The sequence below is a fragment of the Octopus sinensis genome, linkage group LG4 (genome assembly GCF_006345805.1).
Source record: "Octopus sinensis linkage group LG4, ASM634580v1, whole genome shotgun sequence".
Lineage (NCBI taxonomy): Eukaryota > Metazoa > Mollusca > Cephalopoda > Octopoda > Octopodidae > Octopus > Octopus sinensis.
The window spans coordinates 78,956,893-78,979,144 of record NC_043000.1 but is presented as its reverse complement, the minus strand read 5'-3'; the positions used below and the strand labels follow the sequence as shown (position 1 = coordinate 78,979,144).

The window sequence follows — 22,252 nt, the reverse complement described above, 5'->3', positions numbered from 1 at the left end:
ATAAGGCTTTACATGTGAGTATATAAAGGTATATAGAAAGATATTCAAAATAGGTGTGGGTATGTAAATATATATATATACTAGCAGTATTGCGTTGCTCGGGTTTGTTTCGACCCGCTGGAATTGTAATTTTGAAAAGTAAAAATTTTGTGAACATTTTTCTGGTCGAAATACACCGAAAAGTGGCGACACAGCAGTGAAAAAATCGTAAAAAATAGGGATTTTCATAGAAAAAAGCATCTTTTTGATGTAAATAATTTTTGGTGTTAACATGGTCCGATTTGAATTTTATGTTCTACGGAAGGAAGAGCAACCCTTCTTCTACCATACTCTCAATTTTGGTCAACTTGCGCCGCAGGGTCTCGGAGGAGATAGTGTTAGTTGAAGGTTACCATTCTAGGTGCCTGAGTAACAACCTCGCGGATTTACAGATAAATGAATTAATTACTATTTTACAGAATAAAATTAAATAATTCTTGAAAATTAATTAATATTAATATTTTTTGAACAAAGTAAATAATTTTTAAAACTTAAATAATAATTTTTTTTACACAAACGCGAACGGGGAAAAGGGGGTGGCGAATTCGATTTACATACCTAAATTTTTTCTTTTTCATGACATTGTAGCAAAATAGTAGTGAATTATATAAATACCAGCAGTACATTTTTTTTCTGGGGTATTTTTTTTCAACCTCGTCACATATTTGCCCCTTTCAATTTAAACAAAGTCTTAATTAAGCAATTACGGCAGCTTAGCAATGGTTTCAATACAGGCGTGACATGTGTATCTCAATTGTTCAAAACCCTTCGAATTTTTTCGCACGTGATGATATCATAGTGAAAACTTTCAATTACGCGCGCTTAGAAGTACGCTCGCAAATTAATACTACCAAAATTTTGAAGTTCGCGCTCCGCTTGTGTGTGTGTGTGCGTGCTTTAGGTGTACGTAGGTATGTGTTTTTGTGTGCGTGTGTCACTGAAGCCATACATACATATATACATACATAACCTCTCTCTCTCTTTTCTCTCTCAGTCACTCACTACAAAAAGTGAATAAAAAAAGTTCAGTTATTTCTGTCTTTCACTCTGTCTGTCTCTTTACACACACTAACAAAAGCACTTCACTTACACACCACACTTTCTGTGTCGCACAACCCATCAAACACACACACACACACACACACACACACACACACTCACGCACGCACACATGTACATCAATGCTTTCGGAGTGAAATGTTAAAATATTGAGTTTTCTCGAATTTTGTCTTAATTGGGGGTGAAATTGAAAGAAATATATTATGGCATGACCGAATGGAGTACTTTGAAAAATCTAATTGAAGAAATTGTGTGAGGAGTAAATCGTTATGTATTTATTTGTTTCTGTTTGCTGTGTTTTTTTATTTTTTGAGTAGTGGTTTAAATACTTTCAGTTTAGTCTTCCTCAAATCACTCTGTCGCTATTTACTTTCATTTTATTCGTTGCACACTGTGTGTCTGCGTGTGCGTGTGGTGTAAACCACATTAAGAAAAACATTTGACATACACACCAGAATGTGAGTTTTCTGTAAATTTTGCTTAATTGGAGTTTAAATTTGAAAAACTGGACCTGGCATGACCCGATGCATTCTATTCTTAAAAATGCTAGGTAAATTTTAATTGAAGAAATCCTATATTGTAGATTTCTATAAGTTACAAAGGGAGGCAGATAAAATCTGCCTTTTATAATAAGAGATATATATAAGAATATTCATAAAATAAAGAAAAGAAAATATTGGTGTTGGAGATGTAGGGGCAAGCACGGTAGCGTGGGCAAGAGCAGGGCTATGATCCAGGCTGGGAGGTGGGGTTAGGGAAGAAACTGTAGACCAGGAGGTCACGCTGTTGTGGGCTCTTTGAAGGAGGGAAGGGGTAGGTTGGGAAGATGTGCAAAGTGGAGGGGACGGATAGGAGTCACCGGAAGTCTCGGAGCGTTAGAGGGTGGGGTGGGGGTGGGGTGGGTGGAAACGGGAGATGAGCAACGGCGGGGCAGGTGTGGGGGAGAGAGCAGAGGTACGGTCCACGGAGCATGCCTTGGCAAGGGCTATGTGGATAGTGGTGAGGAGATATTCACGAAGGACGAAAAGTCATGGTTGTTACTGCAGAGCCTGCACAGACGGAGGAATTGAGAGTAGGGAATGGAGAGCTTGATGTTAGTAGGGTGGAAGGAGGAAAAGTTGAGGTATGAACATGAGTCAGTGTGTTTGTAGTGGATGGAGACAGTGAGAGAGGAGTGGTATATTCTAACCGAAATGTCGAGAAATTCGACGGAAGTGTTGGAAATAATTGAGGAGAATTCGATGGCAGGCTGGAAGGATTAGACAAAAGAGACGAAGGAGTCTAGTTTTTCGCGGGAGAGTGAGGTCGCACCGACAGAGTCATCGATATAGCGACCGTATAGTTCGTGAGTGGGACCAGTGAAACGTAGCCAATGAACAAGTTCATGTAGTTGGGGCACATTCTCGTTGCTATAGCCACTTCCGAGAGATCTGTTGGTAAAAATCACCCGCGAACGAGAAGCAGTTGAGGGGGAGAACAAGTTCGGCCAGACGAAGGTTCGGGGTTGGGTCGAAGGTCCAGAAAGTGTTTAAGTGCAAGAAGTCCTTCGTTGTATGGGATCACCGTATATAAACCCTTGATATCAATAATGAAGAGAAGTTTAGAAGGGCCAGAAGGGAAGGAGAAAGAGTTAAAGAGACGGAAACAGTTTAGTGTAATGGATGTGGGAGGGGAGGGAAGCCACTAGGAGGCAAGGACACGATCGAAGTATTTAGAAATAAATTCCGTGGAGCAGTTAGAGGCGGAGGCGATGGGGCAGCCAGGGTTGTTGGGCTTGTGGATTTGGGGAAGGAAGTAAATGGTGGGGTGCGTGGAGTGTAGATAATAAGGTTGGAGGTGGTGAAAGGGAGATGGGAGGAGGAAGTGAGGTCATAGATAGTGGTGGACACAGTCTCTTGGTAGTTAGGCTTGGGGTTGGAGGGCAGAGGGCAATAAAATGAGGTGCCTTGAAGTTGGCGTAGAGCTTCAGCCTTGTAGAGGTCTGCGCGCTACACCACCACGGCTCCACCCTTGTCGGCCGCCTTTGTGATGATGTCTTTGCAGCTTCGAAGACATCGGAATGTCGAGAGTTCGTCCGGGGAGATGTTAAAATGTTGGGGATTGCTGCGAAAGTTAAACTGGTCCACACACGTTGGCAGATGCATGTAAAATGTTCTACTGCTTGGAACTGGCAAGGAGCTGGCGTCCAGTAGGATGGTCGGCGGCCCAGGTCAGTGAAGCAGTCCTCTTCATTAGATGCAGGTGAAGTGTTGTGGAATAGTGCATATAGCCTGATGCGACGCACAAAGCTATGGATACCAGCACGGGTCTAAAATTCGTTACTGGATAAAGTGAGGGAGATGAAATGCAGATCCTTACTGAGAAGAGAGCGCTCCGTTTCAGAGAGGGGAAGATTAGGAGGAATGGTAACAACAGACTGAAGTCGGGAGTGGGTGGATGAGTTAGATGTGGAAGGGGTGGCGTGGCAGTAGAAAGCTGGGAGGAGAGAGAGGGAAAGTAAGTGCTTGGGGATTAGAGTAATGGAAGGGTGGGGATGAGTATGGGGGATGAGGATGAGGAAAGCGTGGGTGTAGTGGCGTCGGCTGGGGAAAATGGAGTGAGTGGAGTTTATGTTGTTTAGTGCGAGCGAGGAACTCGTGGACAAAACATGATTTACATGGCGTATGAAGCGTAGAGTGGAATGTGCAACAGAAGGTGAAAGACGGGAGGAAAAGGTGGAATAAGCGAGAAGGAGAAGGTGGTCTGGGGTGTGTATTTTAAAGAGATTAGAACGAATGGTGGCACTGATAAGGCGGTAAGAAGTAGAACAGAGTATGGGTAGGATGGCAGAAGCAGAGTGGAAAGTGGGGTGGAAATGGAGGCGGAAACCTTTGGGGATGAGGTAGGGGTGAGGGAGGTGACTGAGAAAGTAAACATGACTACAGAAGCGTGTTTTTTTGAAAATCAGATGGGAAAGATTAATAGAAGTTTGAAAGCAATAGAAGGTGTTTCTTTAGTCGGCGGTGAAGGTTCAGGAGGAAGAATTTGTAATCGGGCATTGTGGAAAAGGAAAAAAGAAAGAAACAATTAAGAAAAGGAGAGAGAAAGGCAAAGTAATGACGTACTGAGTATGGAAGTTTAAAAACTTGTGGATTTAGCGGTCAAGCATGGCAACTGAATAGAAAAAGTGTTTGAAAGAAGGTATCAATGAAGTGAGAAAGTGGGTAGGAATGAAGAGAGGAAGTAGGTGTCAGATGAAGAGAGGAGAGAGAGGGGAGTCAGACGAAGAGAGGAGGGGGTTGAGCCCATATGACGCAAAGGAGCAAAGAGATTAATTCCTGTTCACGGCGAAGGCGGGGATCCGGATGGCTTCTGTGCAAAGACAGTCCACACAGACAGGTGTTGTAGTGAATGACCAGTAGAGCGGAAATGGCGCGAGACTGGGGTTTCATTGCCGAGTCTGCCAAACCACTAAGTTACGGGGACGTAAACAAAGTAAGACCTCTTGACCAGCGGTGGTGGAGACAAACACAGACACAAAGATACATACATAATATGTAGTATACATACATACATACATACATACATACATACACGCACACACACACATATTGTTTTGCTTACGTCCCCGTAACTTAGTCGCTTGGCATGAGAACCTGATAGAATAAAGTACTAGACTTAAAAAATACTGGGGTCGATTCACCCTTCAATGTGGTGCCAAAACACGGCTGCAATGCAAGGACTAAAATCAATACAATATAAATATAAAACAAGGTTTATATATAGTTTTAAGATTGAACAACAATAAATACTAGCAAACACACCCATCGTTTGGTCGGCTTAAGTTGCTTAGGTGGTATTTTTTCACCAAATAATTGAGCTACCAAGAAGGCTGTTGAATCGCACGACAATCTACGATTCCGATTAACCTAGGAACGGAAAATCAAACTGAAGGGTGGTTGTTGCACTTTAATGATCATAGAACATATAAGTTTGCAAGCAATGCAAAGTAGAGCTACTGAAGTGTTTTGGAAGTAGATTACGGATATTGACTACAAAATATAGTTATTTTACATGAAAGTGAAATTTCTTGTCAGAAACAGCCACATAAATGGTGTAATGAAATTGAAGGAAAACGTTGAAACTTCCCCTCTGCGAGTTTATTGCTTTCAACAGCAAAGGGATCTATTTTTTTCGGAGAGATAAGCTAATAAAAGCCCCTTTATTCTGTCTTCCCACATAGCCTGCGCATGAACTAACAGCGAATACTGCATAAAGTTGAATTGGTATAGAGCTTTCTGAAAGATATGTATAGCTTTCGATTGTGGAAGCAAAACTCATTTAAAGTTTGATTCTTTGGGACGAATCATACGTTATTCTTTTAAAAAAAAAAGGCTAGAGCAACAATACTAAAACGTATTGGAAACAATGGACGACAGTCGAAATATAATGAATGGGTAAATAAGCATCCTTAAAGTGAAACAACGCATTAGTATGTAAACAAAAGCATGAACAAATAAGAGAAAGGGAAGGGAGCATCACTTTTCAAGTAACTCAGAAAAGGTAAAGGTAAGTTTGCCAAAGTTTAATGCAGTTTAACTATGGAGATTAAAATTGTTTGGTACTGGATATTCATCGCGTAGAGTGTTCCTAGTCAATCTAATCACCGTGGTAGGTGATATTATATTACGATCTAATATCACCGTCAATCTAATCACCGTGGTAGGTGAACAGTCGAAATATATAAGTAGACAAAATCCTTTCACTTTTATAAAAAAGTTTTAAAAAGTATGGAAGATCCTACATACAAAAACGCTATGTCAAGTTAGGTCCATCTATGCGGCAGCTCTGGTAAAATGTTTAGTGTATAACCATCCTTGGGATATAAGTAACGTGTGTGTAAAGTTTGGTGAAAATCGGTTGAGAATTATGGAAACGTATGTGTTCACTGTTCCTAGTCGATTTAACCACCGTCGCTGGTGGACAGTGGAAATCAATAGAAAAATCCTTTCACTGTTATAAAAAGATTAAAAAAGCTGATTAACGCAAATGAATAGGAATCATCTATTGTTGATTTCCCATCGCTCTAGAGGCCCCAATATCAATTTTTAAAAAATAAAGTAGCCTATGTTCGGGTCAAGGATATGAAGCAGCTGTGTATGAAATTTTAATGAAATCGGATGAAAGATGTAGCAGTTATTGAGGTACATTAAAGTTTTGTACACACACACACACACACACACACACACACACACACACACACACACACACACACACACACACACACACACAAACACACACAGAAAACTTCAATGTTATATATATAAGATAGCAATATATTCATGCGTGAGTGCGGTGAGCTAACAGATTCGTTAGCACGTTGGGTAAAATGTTTAACGGCATTTCATCCATCTTTACGTTCTGAATCCAATTTTTTCCGAGGTCGACTTTGCCTTTCATCCTTCGAGATCGATAAAATAAGAACCTTTTGGACACAGGGTTGATATAATAAACTTAAGCATTACCTCGAAATTGCTGGCCTTTTCTCAAAATTTGTAACCAATATATTCATGAGTGTAATTATTATAATGTCATATATACATGCAAACACAGACATATGCACACACACACACACACACGCATGCACATACACACACACACGCACACCTTTGCATGTAGTCAAGTTTTAATCGTAATATAATATCAACATCTGCCTGTATATGTTTGTCAAATTTAGATAAACCTCTATTCCTTGTATTGTTTCCCACTCTGTCCTCGACAAACATTGAAATTTACATTGAGATGTCATGCGTAGTGTCTAGAAAATATTCCCGTTTCATGCGTGCATTTAGTACATGTACTTGTGCGCACTTTACTCCGCATTCTGACAAACGATCCAAGAAACACCGACATGAAGAAGAGACGCTTGGGCGTTTCCCTTGGGAATAGTCCTATCTCGAGTAAAAAGCAATGTCACGGGTTAATGGTACAGAAAATTCAATATCCTTATTTCTAGGATTCAATAGAAAACATTCTATTTCGAAAACAAACAAATAACTGAGCATGAAAGTTTAATTCTAACTATTTCTACGGGCTAAAAATTATCAGCAACTCTCCACACAAACCAGTGTTCGACCAGTTTGAGAAAGATATGCTCAACTTAATTATGAATATCAAATTAAGAAAATATACGAGCGAAATCCTTCGACGACTATCTAAGCAGATATCGGACATCTGGAACTGTGAGAGAGTAGATATCCATTTCGATAGAACCAGGAAATTTACAGAATGAATACCGACGCTTATAATGGATTTATATTTAATGAGATACATAAATATTATTAGAATGAGCAGTCAACTTCTCCAAAAGACTTGTTCGGGGCGGCTCAAAAGCTGGAACCTTATGCACTAAGCACCCCACAATTTGGCTTGAAAGACCACAAACCAGTCTTTCTAACTAACACCTCCATCAAGTTAATCTGCCTTCCATGTCGCATCTGGGTAGAATTAGTAAAATTATTCTTGATCATATTATATCGGTCGTTCAAATTAACCCTTTGACGCAAATCGAAAGTTGTCAAAATTGTGATGATATTTGGTCTGATGAGAAATTGAGCATATCCACGTCCATTCTGCGCATGTTTTTCTGTATGTTCCTTTGTCGTACCCTTGAGCCACATGCTTATTAGAATGTCCATATGTATGTATATGTGGGTATATACGTGTATAGGTGTATGGGTGCATGTGTGCGTTTCTGTGTATACGCATACACAAACACATATACAGACACACGCATTATATATATATATATATATATATATATATATATATATGTATGTATGTATGTATGTATGTATGTATGTATGTATGTATGTATGTATGTATGCATGTATGTATGTATGTCTAAACACAAACATTCATACATACATAAATTTTGCATCAAATATGCTTGAAACATCTTAAAGCAATTTTTGTACAGTTTACCGTGGAACAAAATTCCTCACTTATGGTAAAAGTTTTAAAGCACTCTCTGTAGATCACTAGTTCTTTTACCGTCTTTAGTAACGGATACCAAAGGGAAGTAATCGTGAACTGAAAAAAATCTTTTATAACAAGAGCACTCAGAGAGCGCAAACCTTCGCCAAGGCAATACCACCGTCCTCCCAACGATAAGCCGAAGATGATTTTTAGAATGAAAATATCTGAAATAAACTCGACTGCTCTCAAAAACGAGAATACTAACAATGAACCCAACTGATCTCAAAAATTAAGTAGAAAAACCGGAAAAATAATCCAGGATCCTTGTCCGGTACCTAATCGATCCCAGTGGTTGTCATGGAATGTGAAGGTGGGTGTGCGAGCCGTGTTTGTCGTCTGAGGTGGTAACAGGGACAGTTTTCTCTATGAAGGCCTTTTTTAAAGTTTATCCACTGGTATAGTGTCTTTACGACCATTAAGGTGTATAGGGAAAAATTTATCTGTGCATGATAGAAAACGGAAAGGACCTGCACACGGTGCAGCTAACGGAGGTTTAACAACACCGTTGCGCACAAAAAGGTGAGCCCAAGAAATGCAATTTTCAAGCAAGTAAGAGGTTTTAAACAGGAGCGATATATTCAAAACTGGTAAAACTAAAAATTGACGAGAATAAGTTAAACTTATTATTGTTACCGAATGTGTTAGTGCTATTTAATTTCTGAACGGTTTTGCTGCCGTTTGTTTATGTAGTTTGATTTCTTTATCCATGTTTCCACTTAGACAGGGACGCGAGTAAAATTGCTAATAGATAAACGAAAATAAAACTTTGGAAAGAGCAAGACTTGAAAGTCAGTGTAAGATCGTAATACATCATGTAGCGTAAAGTAAATATAACAAATAATCCAGAATCCTTGTCCGGTACCGGATCGATCACAAAATCGAAAATAGTTCGAATCCATCCAGCGTTTCTTGAGATACTTTGTTCACGGGTAAAGAAACAAACCAACACGACTGAAAACAATACCTCCGCCTTAGCGAAGGCGGAGGTAATACAGCAGTAAATGCTAGTTAACAGCTTCATCAGCGGTTCCGAAAAAGAGCCAGAAATGCTGATCTTTTGGTCTATAGAGCCGCTAATGATGTCTTTATACCCCTTACCGTAAGCGAGATTTTTTTTATTCCACGCTAAACTGTAGTGAAAATGTCATAAGAAGTGTAATCTGCGCAGCTGTGTGCTTGGTGTGCGTTTGTGTGAGCATATCTGTCCCTATTTGTTTTTCCAAAAGCTCTTCTTAACCTGAATGAGGAAGTTGCTTAACGACCTGCAAACGCCGTCTGTCTGTTCCTTTCCTTCCCTCCTTATACACTATTACGCTTTTATAGGCGCTGTTGTGGCTGTGTGATTTATCACACAGAGGCACTTTAGGCAAGTATATACTACGCGGACCAATTATTGCTTTGTGAGTGAAACTGGTAGAGGGAAACTGTGTGGAAGCCCGTCATAATATGTATATAAGTGTATACCTGTGTGTATTAGTGTTAGTGTTTGTGATTGTCCCCTCACCGTTTGACAACCAGTGCCGAGCTCTTTTACGTTCCCGTGACTTCGCGATACCGTAAAAGAGACTGATGGAATAAATTGTAGTCAATTTATTTGACGAAACTCAAGGTAGTATCCGACCATGGTTGCAATAAAATGAATGAAACAAGTAAACGATAAATATGTGTGTATTTGTGTAAAGAAAGAGGCAGAGAGGGAAACGCAGGCACAAATATGCACGCATTAAATATACACTCAGGCACGCGTGAGAGATTTAGGTAGAGGTGAACTGTAAGAATCAATTGTTGATAAACTAAAGTTAATAACTAAGTAGAAAAACGACGCGAAATAGACAATGTACAGCAATATAATTTACTTACAGCTGTTTGCACATGAAATAGCTACTATCACTAGTAACAATTTGTACAGCATGATGGTCAGATGGATTTTCTTTTCTTTGCCTCTTGGAGATTGGTGATGGCTGTCTTGTGAAACAAGGACAAGTTTGAAAAACGTCTTAGAAGAGCTCCCTATATAGCTCGAAGTAAACGTGATCAATTGTTTAAATTGAAACTCATTTGGCTTAAGTATTTTAAATTCGCAAATTTTCACAGCAAAATAAACTATTCAGAAATAGGTGGATCCTTTTTCCTTGCCATTTTATAGATTGATTCAATAATCTTTCTTTTATCTTTTGCTTGCTTCAGTTATTAGACTGCAGCCATGCTGGGGCAGCGCCTTGAAGAATTTATAGTCGAATGTATTGATCCAAGTACTTTTTTAAAGCCTGGTACTTATTCTATTGGTTCTGATTGCCGAACCGCTAAGTTACGGGGACATAAGCACACCAACACTGGTTGTCAAGCAGTTGAGGGGTGGGGCAAAATCAGACACACATACATATATAAATATACATACGACGGGGTTCTTCCAGTTTCCGCCTACCAAATCCACTCACAAGACTTTGGTCGGCCCGTGGTTATAACAGAAGACGGTTGTCCAAGGTGCCATGCAGGGGGAATGAACTAGCAATCATGTATTTGGGAAGCAAGCTTCTTACTACACTACCACGCCTGCGCTTATGAATACGTTAATCTCACATATTAGTTCATGTGTTCACAAACACTAAAAGCAATGTAAAAAACACAAAATTGTTGAAGTATACACTATACACATTGATACCAAAAATCCAAATGACTCCATTCCAGCTTTCATACAATTCTTGAGAAAAGGCTTTTGTAATTTTTTGTGAACATTAAATGCACACGCCCAATACAAAGAAAATAATGTAATTTACATTCACGCGTCTTTCCACCTGTAAGTCAAAGTCGCATTATCCGGTTTAAGAAATTTGGGCTTCCCCTTATATTTTTCTTACATGACACTTTCATACAAACTTTAAATGCGTGTGACATCATCTTCTGATACCGAAATCTAGGATATATTTTCTTCCAGACAATGTTTGTATTGCCTACATGATTGGTATCATAGGCTCTGGGTTTTATCTATATGCATGAGAAGACAGACATAAAACAAAACCTACGAATCTACACGTATACATACATACAAAATTACCCTGTTGATGTTGAAATTCCAATGCCTTGGTTAAAAACCGACGTTTTCTCTATTGACAAATATCTTGAAATAAAATTGAATAATGACATAAATACGCACAAAAATACCTTGTTGATGTTAAAATTCCAATGAAAAAGCTTTGGATCTAGGTTAGAAAACAGCCTTTTTTTCTATTGGCAAGAAATCATGAAATAAAACAGAATAATGACATACATACATACATAGATATATTTATATATGTAGTATGTATGTATATGTATATATTTACATTCATATACACATGTGTGTATGGGAACTGTTTTAAAATAAAACTTTTGATCCGTTCAAATATGTTTGGGACATATTTGACTCATCAAAAGATAATTTGAGAGACGTATGCCGCAGAGAAAAATTCTCACGTCGGATGAAAGGTGTTAAAAGCATCAAATTTAGCTTACAAAATTCCTGTGGATTAGTAGATTCATTTCAAATTTCTCTTCAGTACCAGATAACAAGTGAATCAACTCTGAATTGACTGGAGGCTTTAGCTTTCTCATCAGAGGTCAGTAAATACTATTTACTGATCAAAAAAATATTTTTTCTTACTCCGCTACTTCGTGTGCCACCCATATACTTTGTTCCGAACTGGCGGCTGAGGTGCGAGATATCTTATAAGAAAAATATCTTATAAGGAAGATAAATATTTCAGTCAATTCAGAGATGCCCAACCTCGGTTGTCAAGCGATGGTGGAGAGACAAACACATACTCACACATACACATACATACATAAACACAAACACACACATACACAGACACATACACCACACAGACACACAAACACACACACACATAAATGTATGTGCATTTTATCAATGTTTACAAATAACACGGAAAGAATAAATAAATAGTTACCAGGGTAGCAAAAATTCACATAAGTACCAAAGATGTAACAGCCTACCTATAAAGGTAGGAATTCCAGATTTTGGTGAAAGGTTTTTGTATCACATAGATAAGTAAATAAATGGAGTTAAACGCAGGTATTATTCAAATCTTTATACTTCCGACATATGTTTCGAAGGAAACGTTGGCATTGTTCCAGAATTAATACAATGATGTAAAACAATGCATTCTTCTCATAATGGAAAAAGAAAAACAAAATGCATCAATAAGACATTTCAACCGAATGTGATTACTGCATATATGATGAAGGGAACATTGGTAAGTTATTAAAAAAAAAATTGTTAACAGATATAACATCAACGGCAATTTATAGAAAGAGGAGGAGAGAGAAAGAAATTATCAGAAAACTAAAAGTGGAGAAATATAGTGCGATAGGTGAACAGGAATAAAGATTAAAGGCGTGGAAATACATATATTTAGTGGAAGTGAAATGTAAGAAGATAGTTAAAGGTCGAATTTTATAGACTGGTAGAAGTTACTTATAGGAACTAAAGGTATGGTTTTGCCAACGTTTGCAACGGTATACCCGTTCTTTAAATGTGTATACAAAATGATTCTCTGAGAACAGGATGAAATACAGTTCATCGTTACAGAGCGAACAAAAAGATTTACCGTTATCATAAGGAAATGACCTATATAGAATATGACATTCCAAATCAAATGTTCCTCTAGAGACCAAATTAATTTACTAAGCCCAGTATTGTTGCGTTTATTGATATGTCTAAATGTAGAGTAATGGTTCGTAATTGTAATATATATGTTTGTGTGTGTGTGTATAGGCCTGTATATATCTGGTAATGTAGAGAGCAAAAGAGCCTGGAGTTCAAAGGCGGGCGCTCTGAACTGAGTTCTTAAATACCTTTTGCCTGAAGCAAGAATTTTCCCCCATCATCATCTACAGGCCTAATACGTCCGAAACGTATTTGAACTGAACTAAAGTTTATATTTTTGCACTTTTACTCTTTCATTTGTTTCAGTCATTTGACTGAGGCCATGCTGGAGCACCACCTTTAGTCGAGCAAATCGACCCCAGGACTTAATCTTTGTAAGCCTAGTACTTGTTCTATCGGTTTCTTTTGCCGGGCTAGGAGGAAGTAAACACACCAGCATCGGTTGTCAAGCAATGGTGGTGGGACAAACATACACACAAACATATATATACAACGGGCTTCTTTCAGTTTCTGTCTACTAAATCCACTTCCAAGGCTTTGATAGGTAGAGGCTATAGTAGGAGACACTTGACCAAGGTGCCATGAAGTGGGACTGAACCCGAAACCACGTCGTTGGTAAGCAAGCTGCTTACCATACAGCCACTCCTGCGCCTGTATAATAATAATAACAACAACAACAACAACAACAACAATAATAATAATAATAATAATAATAATAATAAACAAATTTATATCAATAATGGAAACTAAAATATTTACATTGTTTCCTTTTGTTATATTTGTGGCAGAGTGAGTTAATTTACTAGACTTCCAATGTACTGGAACCATATATCTAGCCATATCTACATAAAAGTGTAGGATGCAAGGTTGGGAGTAAGAGAATGTCTGATTGGGAAGGGATGGTAATTGGAAGGAAGGAAGAAGGACAAGTGTGGGCAATACTTATTTAGATTATTTAGATTAGAGAATTGAAGGATACGGGAGATAGTAATTTATAACTTAGCAAACCTATAATATTAATTTGAGAAAATTAAATCAAATATAGAATAAGGAAAAAAATTAAACTTAAAACCTTAATATACAACAAAAATTAGAAATTTTCTAAGCATATTGCTGAGAAGGTCATGATAAAGACATTCTAACATGAATGTATAACGGAATTATATTATCATATGGGTAGAAGTACATAGTATATTTTAAAGCAATAAAAAGAACTATTCTCTTCATTGCTGGTGGATAAGTATAAGATAATGTAAAATAATGTATCGAATATAAGAGGTAATTGAATTAGAGGTATACTAAATGTATAAAAGCGTTACTTGGGCATGTAAACATTTAATGAATATAGAGTGATTAAAAAATATATTAAAATAAGGATTCCCATATCCAGTAAATTATATAAAACGACCTTATAAAAGAATTATTTATGAATTACAAACGCTAGGAAAGTTTATGAAAGGATATACAAATGTATAAAAATATCAAAAATAGATAGAAAAAATTTATAAAACAATGTGTAATTATAAATCTAAAATATAAAATTGTCTTGTACAGTGAGTTTTATGAAAAGAAGTTATAAACACTTTATAAGATATAGAAGCTAGACAAATGTATAGGAAGGTTTATGAATACATAAATTTAATATAAAATATGAAAAATAAACATTTTAAAAACAGTTTTATAAGATATTTCTTTACAGAATGATATAAAAGGTATAACACACATAAAAGTAAGGATAAGTCAAAATAAAATAAAATAACGATTATTTTATAAATTAAGATATAAGTTATATTGATATATTGAAAAAACTCTTAGATATGTTATTATCATGAATACCATATAAAATAAAAATATAAGTATCAAATATATAATTAAAAAATAAAGATACCTTTGGAAATGGGTTACAAAAATATTTCTAAAATACATCGAATACACTGATCTATGCAAAATAATAACAGATCCTTGGGGTTATATCTCATATTTAAGTGAGGTGCAAGATTTAGTAATCCATTGTAAATTTATATGGTATACTAACCACGAGCGAAGAGAATTCCAATACTGAAGGTGTAAATATATAATATAATTATTAAAAGATTACAGATCAAAGGGGTTAAGAGTTATTAGAAAGCAATACTTCATAGATTTCGAGATAATAGAGGGTATGCTATGAATGATATGACACCCCGAATAACTTGTGCTACCAAATCATAGTATGATATACTTATTACCCGCATCTAAAGTATTTAAAGGTACGGGTAATCCTATGAACATATGATACTCTAAGATCCTATTTATCATTAATTTATTATTAATTAGGTTTCGTTTATCTCTCTATTAGAATATTTGATATATCTCAATACAACGTAGTTCACATCCATGCTGGCTATTTGTGTATGGCCGAGCTCAGCCATACACAAATAACCGGTATGAATGTGAACAATGTTGTATGGAGAAATATTTGTGAACTATGTTGTATTGTATGGAGATATATTTCTGTATGGTGGACCTCAGCCATACACAAATATGTGTATAACCAGTTAGGCACAATTAAAGTTGGTATAAAAGTGGCCTGTTAGAAAAATGTAAAAGGGAGACAAAATTCCTTAAACTGGAAAATGCGTCTTTGACTAACATGTGAAAAGACACGAGAATCGAAGCTAAATTATTTTCTTTGGGTTGGGTGCAGGCATTGTATGTTCAGAAAAAGTTGCAAAAACTATTCTTAAGGATTGAATGAATACATGAACATTTGCATTTCGGTATTGAGGTGTGTAACGTATACTGCAACAATTATTTCATATCTGCTTTAATATCTATGAGCACATTAAGTAACATGTGACGTTAATGTATTCATTAATGAAACAATCATTAAAACATTTAACTAATTAACATAATGTCAAGGAAAAAAGATCCACCCATTTTTGAATATTTCATTTTGCAGGGAAAATTTGTGATTGTAAATATAGAATTAATGTAAATAATTAAGCCAACTGAATTAATTCAGTTTAAATAATTGATCACGTTTACTTAGAACTATATAAAGAGCTCTATTAAGACGTTTCTCAAACTTGCCCTTGTGTCACAAGACAACCATCACCGATCTCCAAGACGCTGAGGAAAGAGAAACCAACTGACCATCATGTTGTACAAATTGTTACTAGTAATAGTAGCTATTTCATGTGTGAACAGCTGTAAGTAAATTATATTGCCGTACATTGTCTATTTCGCGACGTTTTCCTTCTTAATTATTTAGTTTAATTTATCAACCATTTATTCATACGTATATATACAAAGGGGTTTGTATGATTGTGTATAGAAGAATAGATTACTCAAAGGAATTCCAACTCTGTCTATGTTTATTTATATTCTTTTAATATTAATATAGGATATAGAATATATAGTAAGAAAGAAATGAAATGAAGTATTGATTGTCTGATTGAGCAAATTAAATATTGAAAAGTAAATATTAATAGAGAATAGTCATTTAATATTTAAAATATAGCACTGGCAAACCGGAGGTAGAGTAATATGCTTTAGTACTATTAAAGCTGCAAAATCAGCAGAAAAACCTGCTATTCAGAGTTTCACGTTCTCGCTCGTCTGACGGTTTAGACTGAGAATCTAATATTCTCAAATTCTCAAAGTAAACTATGCGACGAACGTGTACATGAAACATATGAGTAGCAGATAGTTTCTGATATTTTTCTGACGTTTTGCTGTTTAATAATAATAATAATATTAATAATAATGATAATAATATAATTGCGTGTGTGTCCTTGTGTGCTACGTTTATAAGGATGGTGTGTACGTGTGTGTGTTGTGTATGCGTGTACATACTGTGCGTAGTTATACTGGGTATGCGTTTGTGTGTGTGTGTGTGTATGTGTTTCATGTATTTTTCGGGTGTGTGTGCATGTGTGTGTCTATGTACATGTGTTATTTTTCTGTGCTGTGTGTGCGTCTACGTGCTGGTGTATTTGTGTATGTGTGTACCTGTGATTTTTTGTTGTGATTGTTGGAATTGTATTGCGTGTGTATATGTGTGTGCTTCTTCTTTGTGTGTCTGTGTGTTTTTACTGGGGAATGGGCATATTGTGATCATTCCTCTAAAGTCCTTATAAATAATTATCATTTCTAATGAACATTTGACAAAGCAATACACGCTTTCTCCTATCAAATAATATAAATGCGCCCATTTAAAGCCTAGCAAGGCTCATGGACCCGGTTTCCCGGTTTCTATGGCGTATGTGTTACCCAGCTGGACGGGACGCCAGTCGATCACAGCGATCTTCATTTTTGCCAGCTCTGTTGACTGGACGCAACGTGAAATGAAGTGTTTTGCTCAAGAACACAACGCGTCGCCCGGTCCAGCAATCGAAACCACAATCTTACGATCATGATGCTGACACCCTAACCACTAAGCCACGCGTTTCCACCTACTATCAAATACTGTCTACAAAATCTTTCTGTATATATGCTACGATTTCTTTGAACTTATAAAAAGTTATGATTCTTATGAAATAAACAACTATCTTAAGGTGACCCGCTCTACGTGCGGGTAAGAGTGTGGTTGTTACTTTCTGTTGCTTCCTTTGTTTGGTTGTTACTGCCTGATATTTATGATTGATCTTTCAAAATATTTTTCTTTCTCAGCTTACTCAAGATCTTTTGTTGTTTAAACATGCGAGAGAGGTAGATAGAGAAAGATAGAGAGTAAGAGGAAGCTTGGGAGAGTCCGAGAGAAACCAAAACAAAACAAACAAACTTTTCGCAAAGGTGACCCGCTCGACGCGCGGGTAAGAGTGAGGTTCTTACTTTCTGTTGCTTCCTTTCTGTTTTTATCACCGCATTCTCCCTCTATGTTTCTCGCTTCTTATTCTCTCACTTTCCCACTCTCTTACTCTTCCTTTCTCTCGGACTCTCCCTAGCTTTCTCTTACTCTCTATCTTTCTCTATCTATCTCTCTCCCATTTATAAACGACAAAAGATCTTGAGTAAGTTGAGAAAGAAAAATATTTTGAAAGATCAATCATAAATATCAGGCAGTAACAACGGAACGGTCTGCTTCAAGGCAGACAGCAAAACACTAACATTTAAAAGGGACAGACGAACTTACGAGCTGAATAAAAAAAAATATTGGAAACCAAAGTTTGAAGGGATAGAATCTGAGGATAGTAGAGTCGCCATGGCTGGCATTTCTTAACGACGGACAGCAACGTAGTGGCAGTTTAACGGCTGGCGTAAAATTTTGAACTTGATGTAAAAGAAAATTCCTAAACACCAAACTTTGAAGTGATTCTTTCTCATGACAGTTGACTCACCATGGCAAGCATTCAAATCTTCTTCATCATGGACGGCATCACATTGACGATTGAAAGGATGGCGCAAATTTTTTAGCTTGATGTAACAGAGAATTCTTAAACACCCGCTCCTGTAAATTTTAATCCCCTTCAAGCCCCATTTAGACCTCTTTTCACATTTTGGTTAATATAACCCGATTTCATTCGGGTTTACCATGGCCACATTTTATAAGATGAGGAATTTTGTCCTAGAGGTCACGCCTTTCATTAGAGTTGTCATGCAAACTCGCCAGCACTTTTATCATAGGTGTGCATATGTTCAGCACAACCGACCACATAATGCACACATTACTATATATATATATATATATATATATATATATATATATATATATATATATATATATATATACGCATTATATAGGGGTTTCTAACCTAAACCACTCAAATCCTCACCTCATTTTACATGTCCCTGTAAATTTTGGAGTCAATCCGACGGGATCTAGTGCCCTTTAACCCGTTCCAATGCCAAAACCAGACAAACAGACTTTTCACATTTCAGATTTATAGATATTGATTATGATTATGATTCTTATGAACTATTTTGCCTATTTTAAACACTTTTACCTAATCTGTTTAAACAGAAAGCCTCTCTTGACATGCTCCTATCTTCGTCAAATATTCTATTTCTTAACATTTTCTTACCATTGTCAAAGACTCTATCACTGTATTTTAATACATGTATGTTAACTAAATTTTAACACCACAAAGGTTATACAAAGCCTTTTGATCAGCTTTTTTAAAAGAAAGTGAAACCGGTCAATAAACAGCTTAAAGACCTCTGCATTTTCAAATTCCCTTCCCTATATATATATATATATATATATATATATATATATATATATATATGTGTGTGTGTGTGTGTGTGTGTGTGTGTGTGTGTGTGTGTATGTGTGTGTACGTGTCTGTGTGTGTGTGTTTGTATGTACTGTATGTATGTACGTATAATGTGTGTGTGTGTGTGTGTATATATATATATATATATATATATATGTACCTGCATATTCAAGTACATCCATATATATATATAATATATATATATATATATATATATATGTTGTATGTATGTATGTATTTAATCATGTGTGTATGTATATATATATATATATATATTTGTGTGTGTGTCTGTGTGTGTGTGTTTGTGTATATGTATGTATGTATAAATGCGTGTATATACATATATATATATGTATATATGTTTATATACCTGTACCTTCATATTCAATTACGTCCATGTATATACATATGTTGTATGTATGTATTTATTCATGTGTATATATGTGTGTGTATGTGTGTGTTTGTGTGTGTGTGTGTGTGTGTGTGTGTGTGTGTGTGTGTGTGTGTATGTCTATAGGTCTGTATGTCTGTATGTATGTGAGGAATTACTTTAGGATATACATATTCATTTTCAGTAGATAACTCTTCTGTGGTTAATGGAAATAATTATCAGTTGATGTTTTCCTTTACAGACGAATGTACACATAATGGAAGGAAGTATGGAGGAAGATTCAAGATCGACTGCAACACGTGTGTATGTGGTGAATATGGCAAAGCAGTCTGTACAAATTTACGTTGTGATTACGGGCAGGAATCTACTTGTATCTATCAAGGTAGACGTTACAGAGTAGGAGAGACATTCCAGCAATCCTGTAATACATGTGAATGCAAACACGGTGGTCAGGTACAATGTAGCAACAAAGACTGCCCTAAACAATGTACTTACAACGGAAAGGTATACCAAGAGGGTGAAGAATTCCAAGACAAATGTAATAGATGTAAATGTCTTTCTTCTGGCTATATTCAGTGTACTAATAACGTGTGTCAGTGCCAGTATAATGGTAAAGACTACAACGTTGGAGTGAGTTTCAATGATGGTTGTAAGACTTGCACCTGTCAAACTACAGGAACAGTGCAGTGTAACAGTGATAGATGTGGCTGTTATTACAAAAATTCACAATATCAAGAGGGTCAAACTTTCATTGACGCTTGCAACACTTGCCGTTGTATAAACGGACAAGTAGATTGTACAACAAGAGTCTGTCAATGTACTTACCAAGGACGGACCTATAATATTGGCCAAAGATTTGGTGAATGTGATGAATGTCAATGTTTGTTTAGTGGTACAGTCCAGTGTTCTAACAAGCGATGCAAATGCATTTATAACGGAAATACCTACCGAATTGGAGAAACATTTCCAAACGGCTGCAATACATGCACGTGTAAAATTGATGGTAGTGTAGACTGCACTACAAATCCATGTACCTGTACATACAAACACAGGGTTTATAATATGGGACAGAAATTCACTGATGACTGTAATACTTGTACATGCCAACATAACGGTCAAGTTGCGTGCACATATAGAATGTGCAAATGTAGTTATAACAACCAGTTTTATAATATAGGTCAAACATTTAGAAAGGGATGTAATACGTGCACATGCCAAGCCGATGGTACCGTAGACTGCACTACAAATCCATGTACCTGTACTTACAATCATAAAGTTTATAATATCGGACAGGCATTCACTGATGACTGTAACACTTGTACATGTCAGCATAACGGACAAGTAGAGTGCACATATAAAACGTGTCGATGTACACGGAAAGGACGGTCTTATAAAATTGGTCAGACCTTTCAAGAAGATTGTAACCAATGCCAATGTTTATCAACTGGATATGTTCAATGTACAACCAACGTTTGCAAATGTACTTACAACAACCAGCTTTATAATGTAGGTCAAACATTTAGACAAGGTTGTAATACATGTACGTGTGAAGTGAACGGTAGAGTCAGCTGTACTAATAACCCTTGTAATTGCTTATACAATGGAAACACCTATGGAATAGGGGATTCATTTAGAAAGGATTGTAACACGTGCACATGCAAAGCCGATGGTACTGTAGGCTGTACTACTAATCTATGTACCTGCAATTACAACGGCAAGCATTACGACATTGGTTCTATATGGTATAATGATTGCAACAAATGTCAGTGCACTTCTGAGGGAAGGGTGGTTTGTGAGCAGAAAACATGCACGAAACCCTGTATACACAAAGGAAAAACCTATTCTGCTGGCGAAACATTTAAAGATGACTGCAACACCTGTACATGCGGACAGTTTGGTCAAGTATCCTGTACTAAAATGTACTGTCCCCCAACTACATGCCAATATTATGGGAAAACTATCCCAGATGGAAAAACATTTATGACTCAAGATAGATGCAATGTTTGTCGTTGTTCAAATGGAAATGTCAAGTGTACCAAATACGATTGTTATAAAGAGGTGAGTAAAGTTTTCTATTAGTTTTGATCTCCCTAATATAACGTGTCTCATCCTTATATAGTTAGTCATTTTAAACAGAGAAAACAAGAAAGAATTGAATAATGTTTAGCATAAACATTGCAATGCTCTCACTGTACTACACTCTACTACATTGTCGTACAAACAAAATTGTATCAGCGATTCGATTTCTGTCTTTATTTGAAGTAGTTCAATGTCATTGACCCTACCATTATCTTGAAGAAAGCCAATGTTCTCTTCACTGTAAACACGAGATTTTGTATATCTGCATATATTTCATTATCTATATGAAAATTATTAACTTTCAATGTTTCAACTAACTTTATTGCTACTCTTGTGAAATCAACAGACTAGCTTTCACATTGGATCATCATTGTAAGTAGCATTGCGATAAAGAATTGTAAATTTTACTATATATTATCTCACGTTTCAGAATATAGTTCGTGAGTTAAGCTTTTCTGCGCCTGGTGAAATATTCATACTTTGTTGTAAAAGAATGTGATATATACAACTAATCTAATATACACATTTTGAAATATAAATCCAACTTGATACTTAGTCTATGTTATTGTTTTTAATTTGTATGTCCAATCTAATAAATATATTGATTTCTTGTAATTTTATTCTTTTCAGAGGCGACGTTACTGATGAAGAACAGTTAATTTATATTGATATTTTTAAGAATTGTAAATATTACAAACATAACGTTTTTAAATAAAACATATATCTGCCAACCTTTTTGTTTCATTTATAACTGTAAACTTCAATACCATTTTAGATATTCGAGTTATCTATTTGAAGATCTGT

At 36.3% G+C, this 22,252-nt stretch overlaps 2 protein-coding genes across 2 annotated transcripts in view; one reads left to right on the top strand and one right to left on the bottom strand.

Moving 5' to 3' along the window:
* The window catches only part of LOC115210981 (kielin/chordin-like protein), a 185,468-nt gene that overhangs the window by 2,644 nt on the left and 160,572 nt on the right, over positions 1–22,252 (bottom strand). The gene's annotated exons all lie outside the window — the stretch shown is intronic.
* LOC115210972 (kielin/chordin-like protein) lies at positions 15,825–22,177 on the top strand. Its single transcript, XM_029779799.2, has 3 exons — positions 15,825–15,972; positions 19,611–21,427; positions 22,079–22,177. Exons 1-3 carry the CDS (start codon positions 15,921–15,923, stop codon positions 22,091–22,093), a joined length of 1,884 nt encoding a protein of 627 aa, XP_029635659.1. The 5' UTR covers positions 15,825–15,920; the 3' UTR covers positions 22,094–22,177.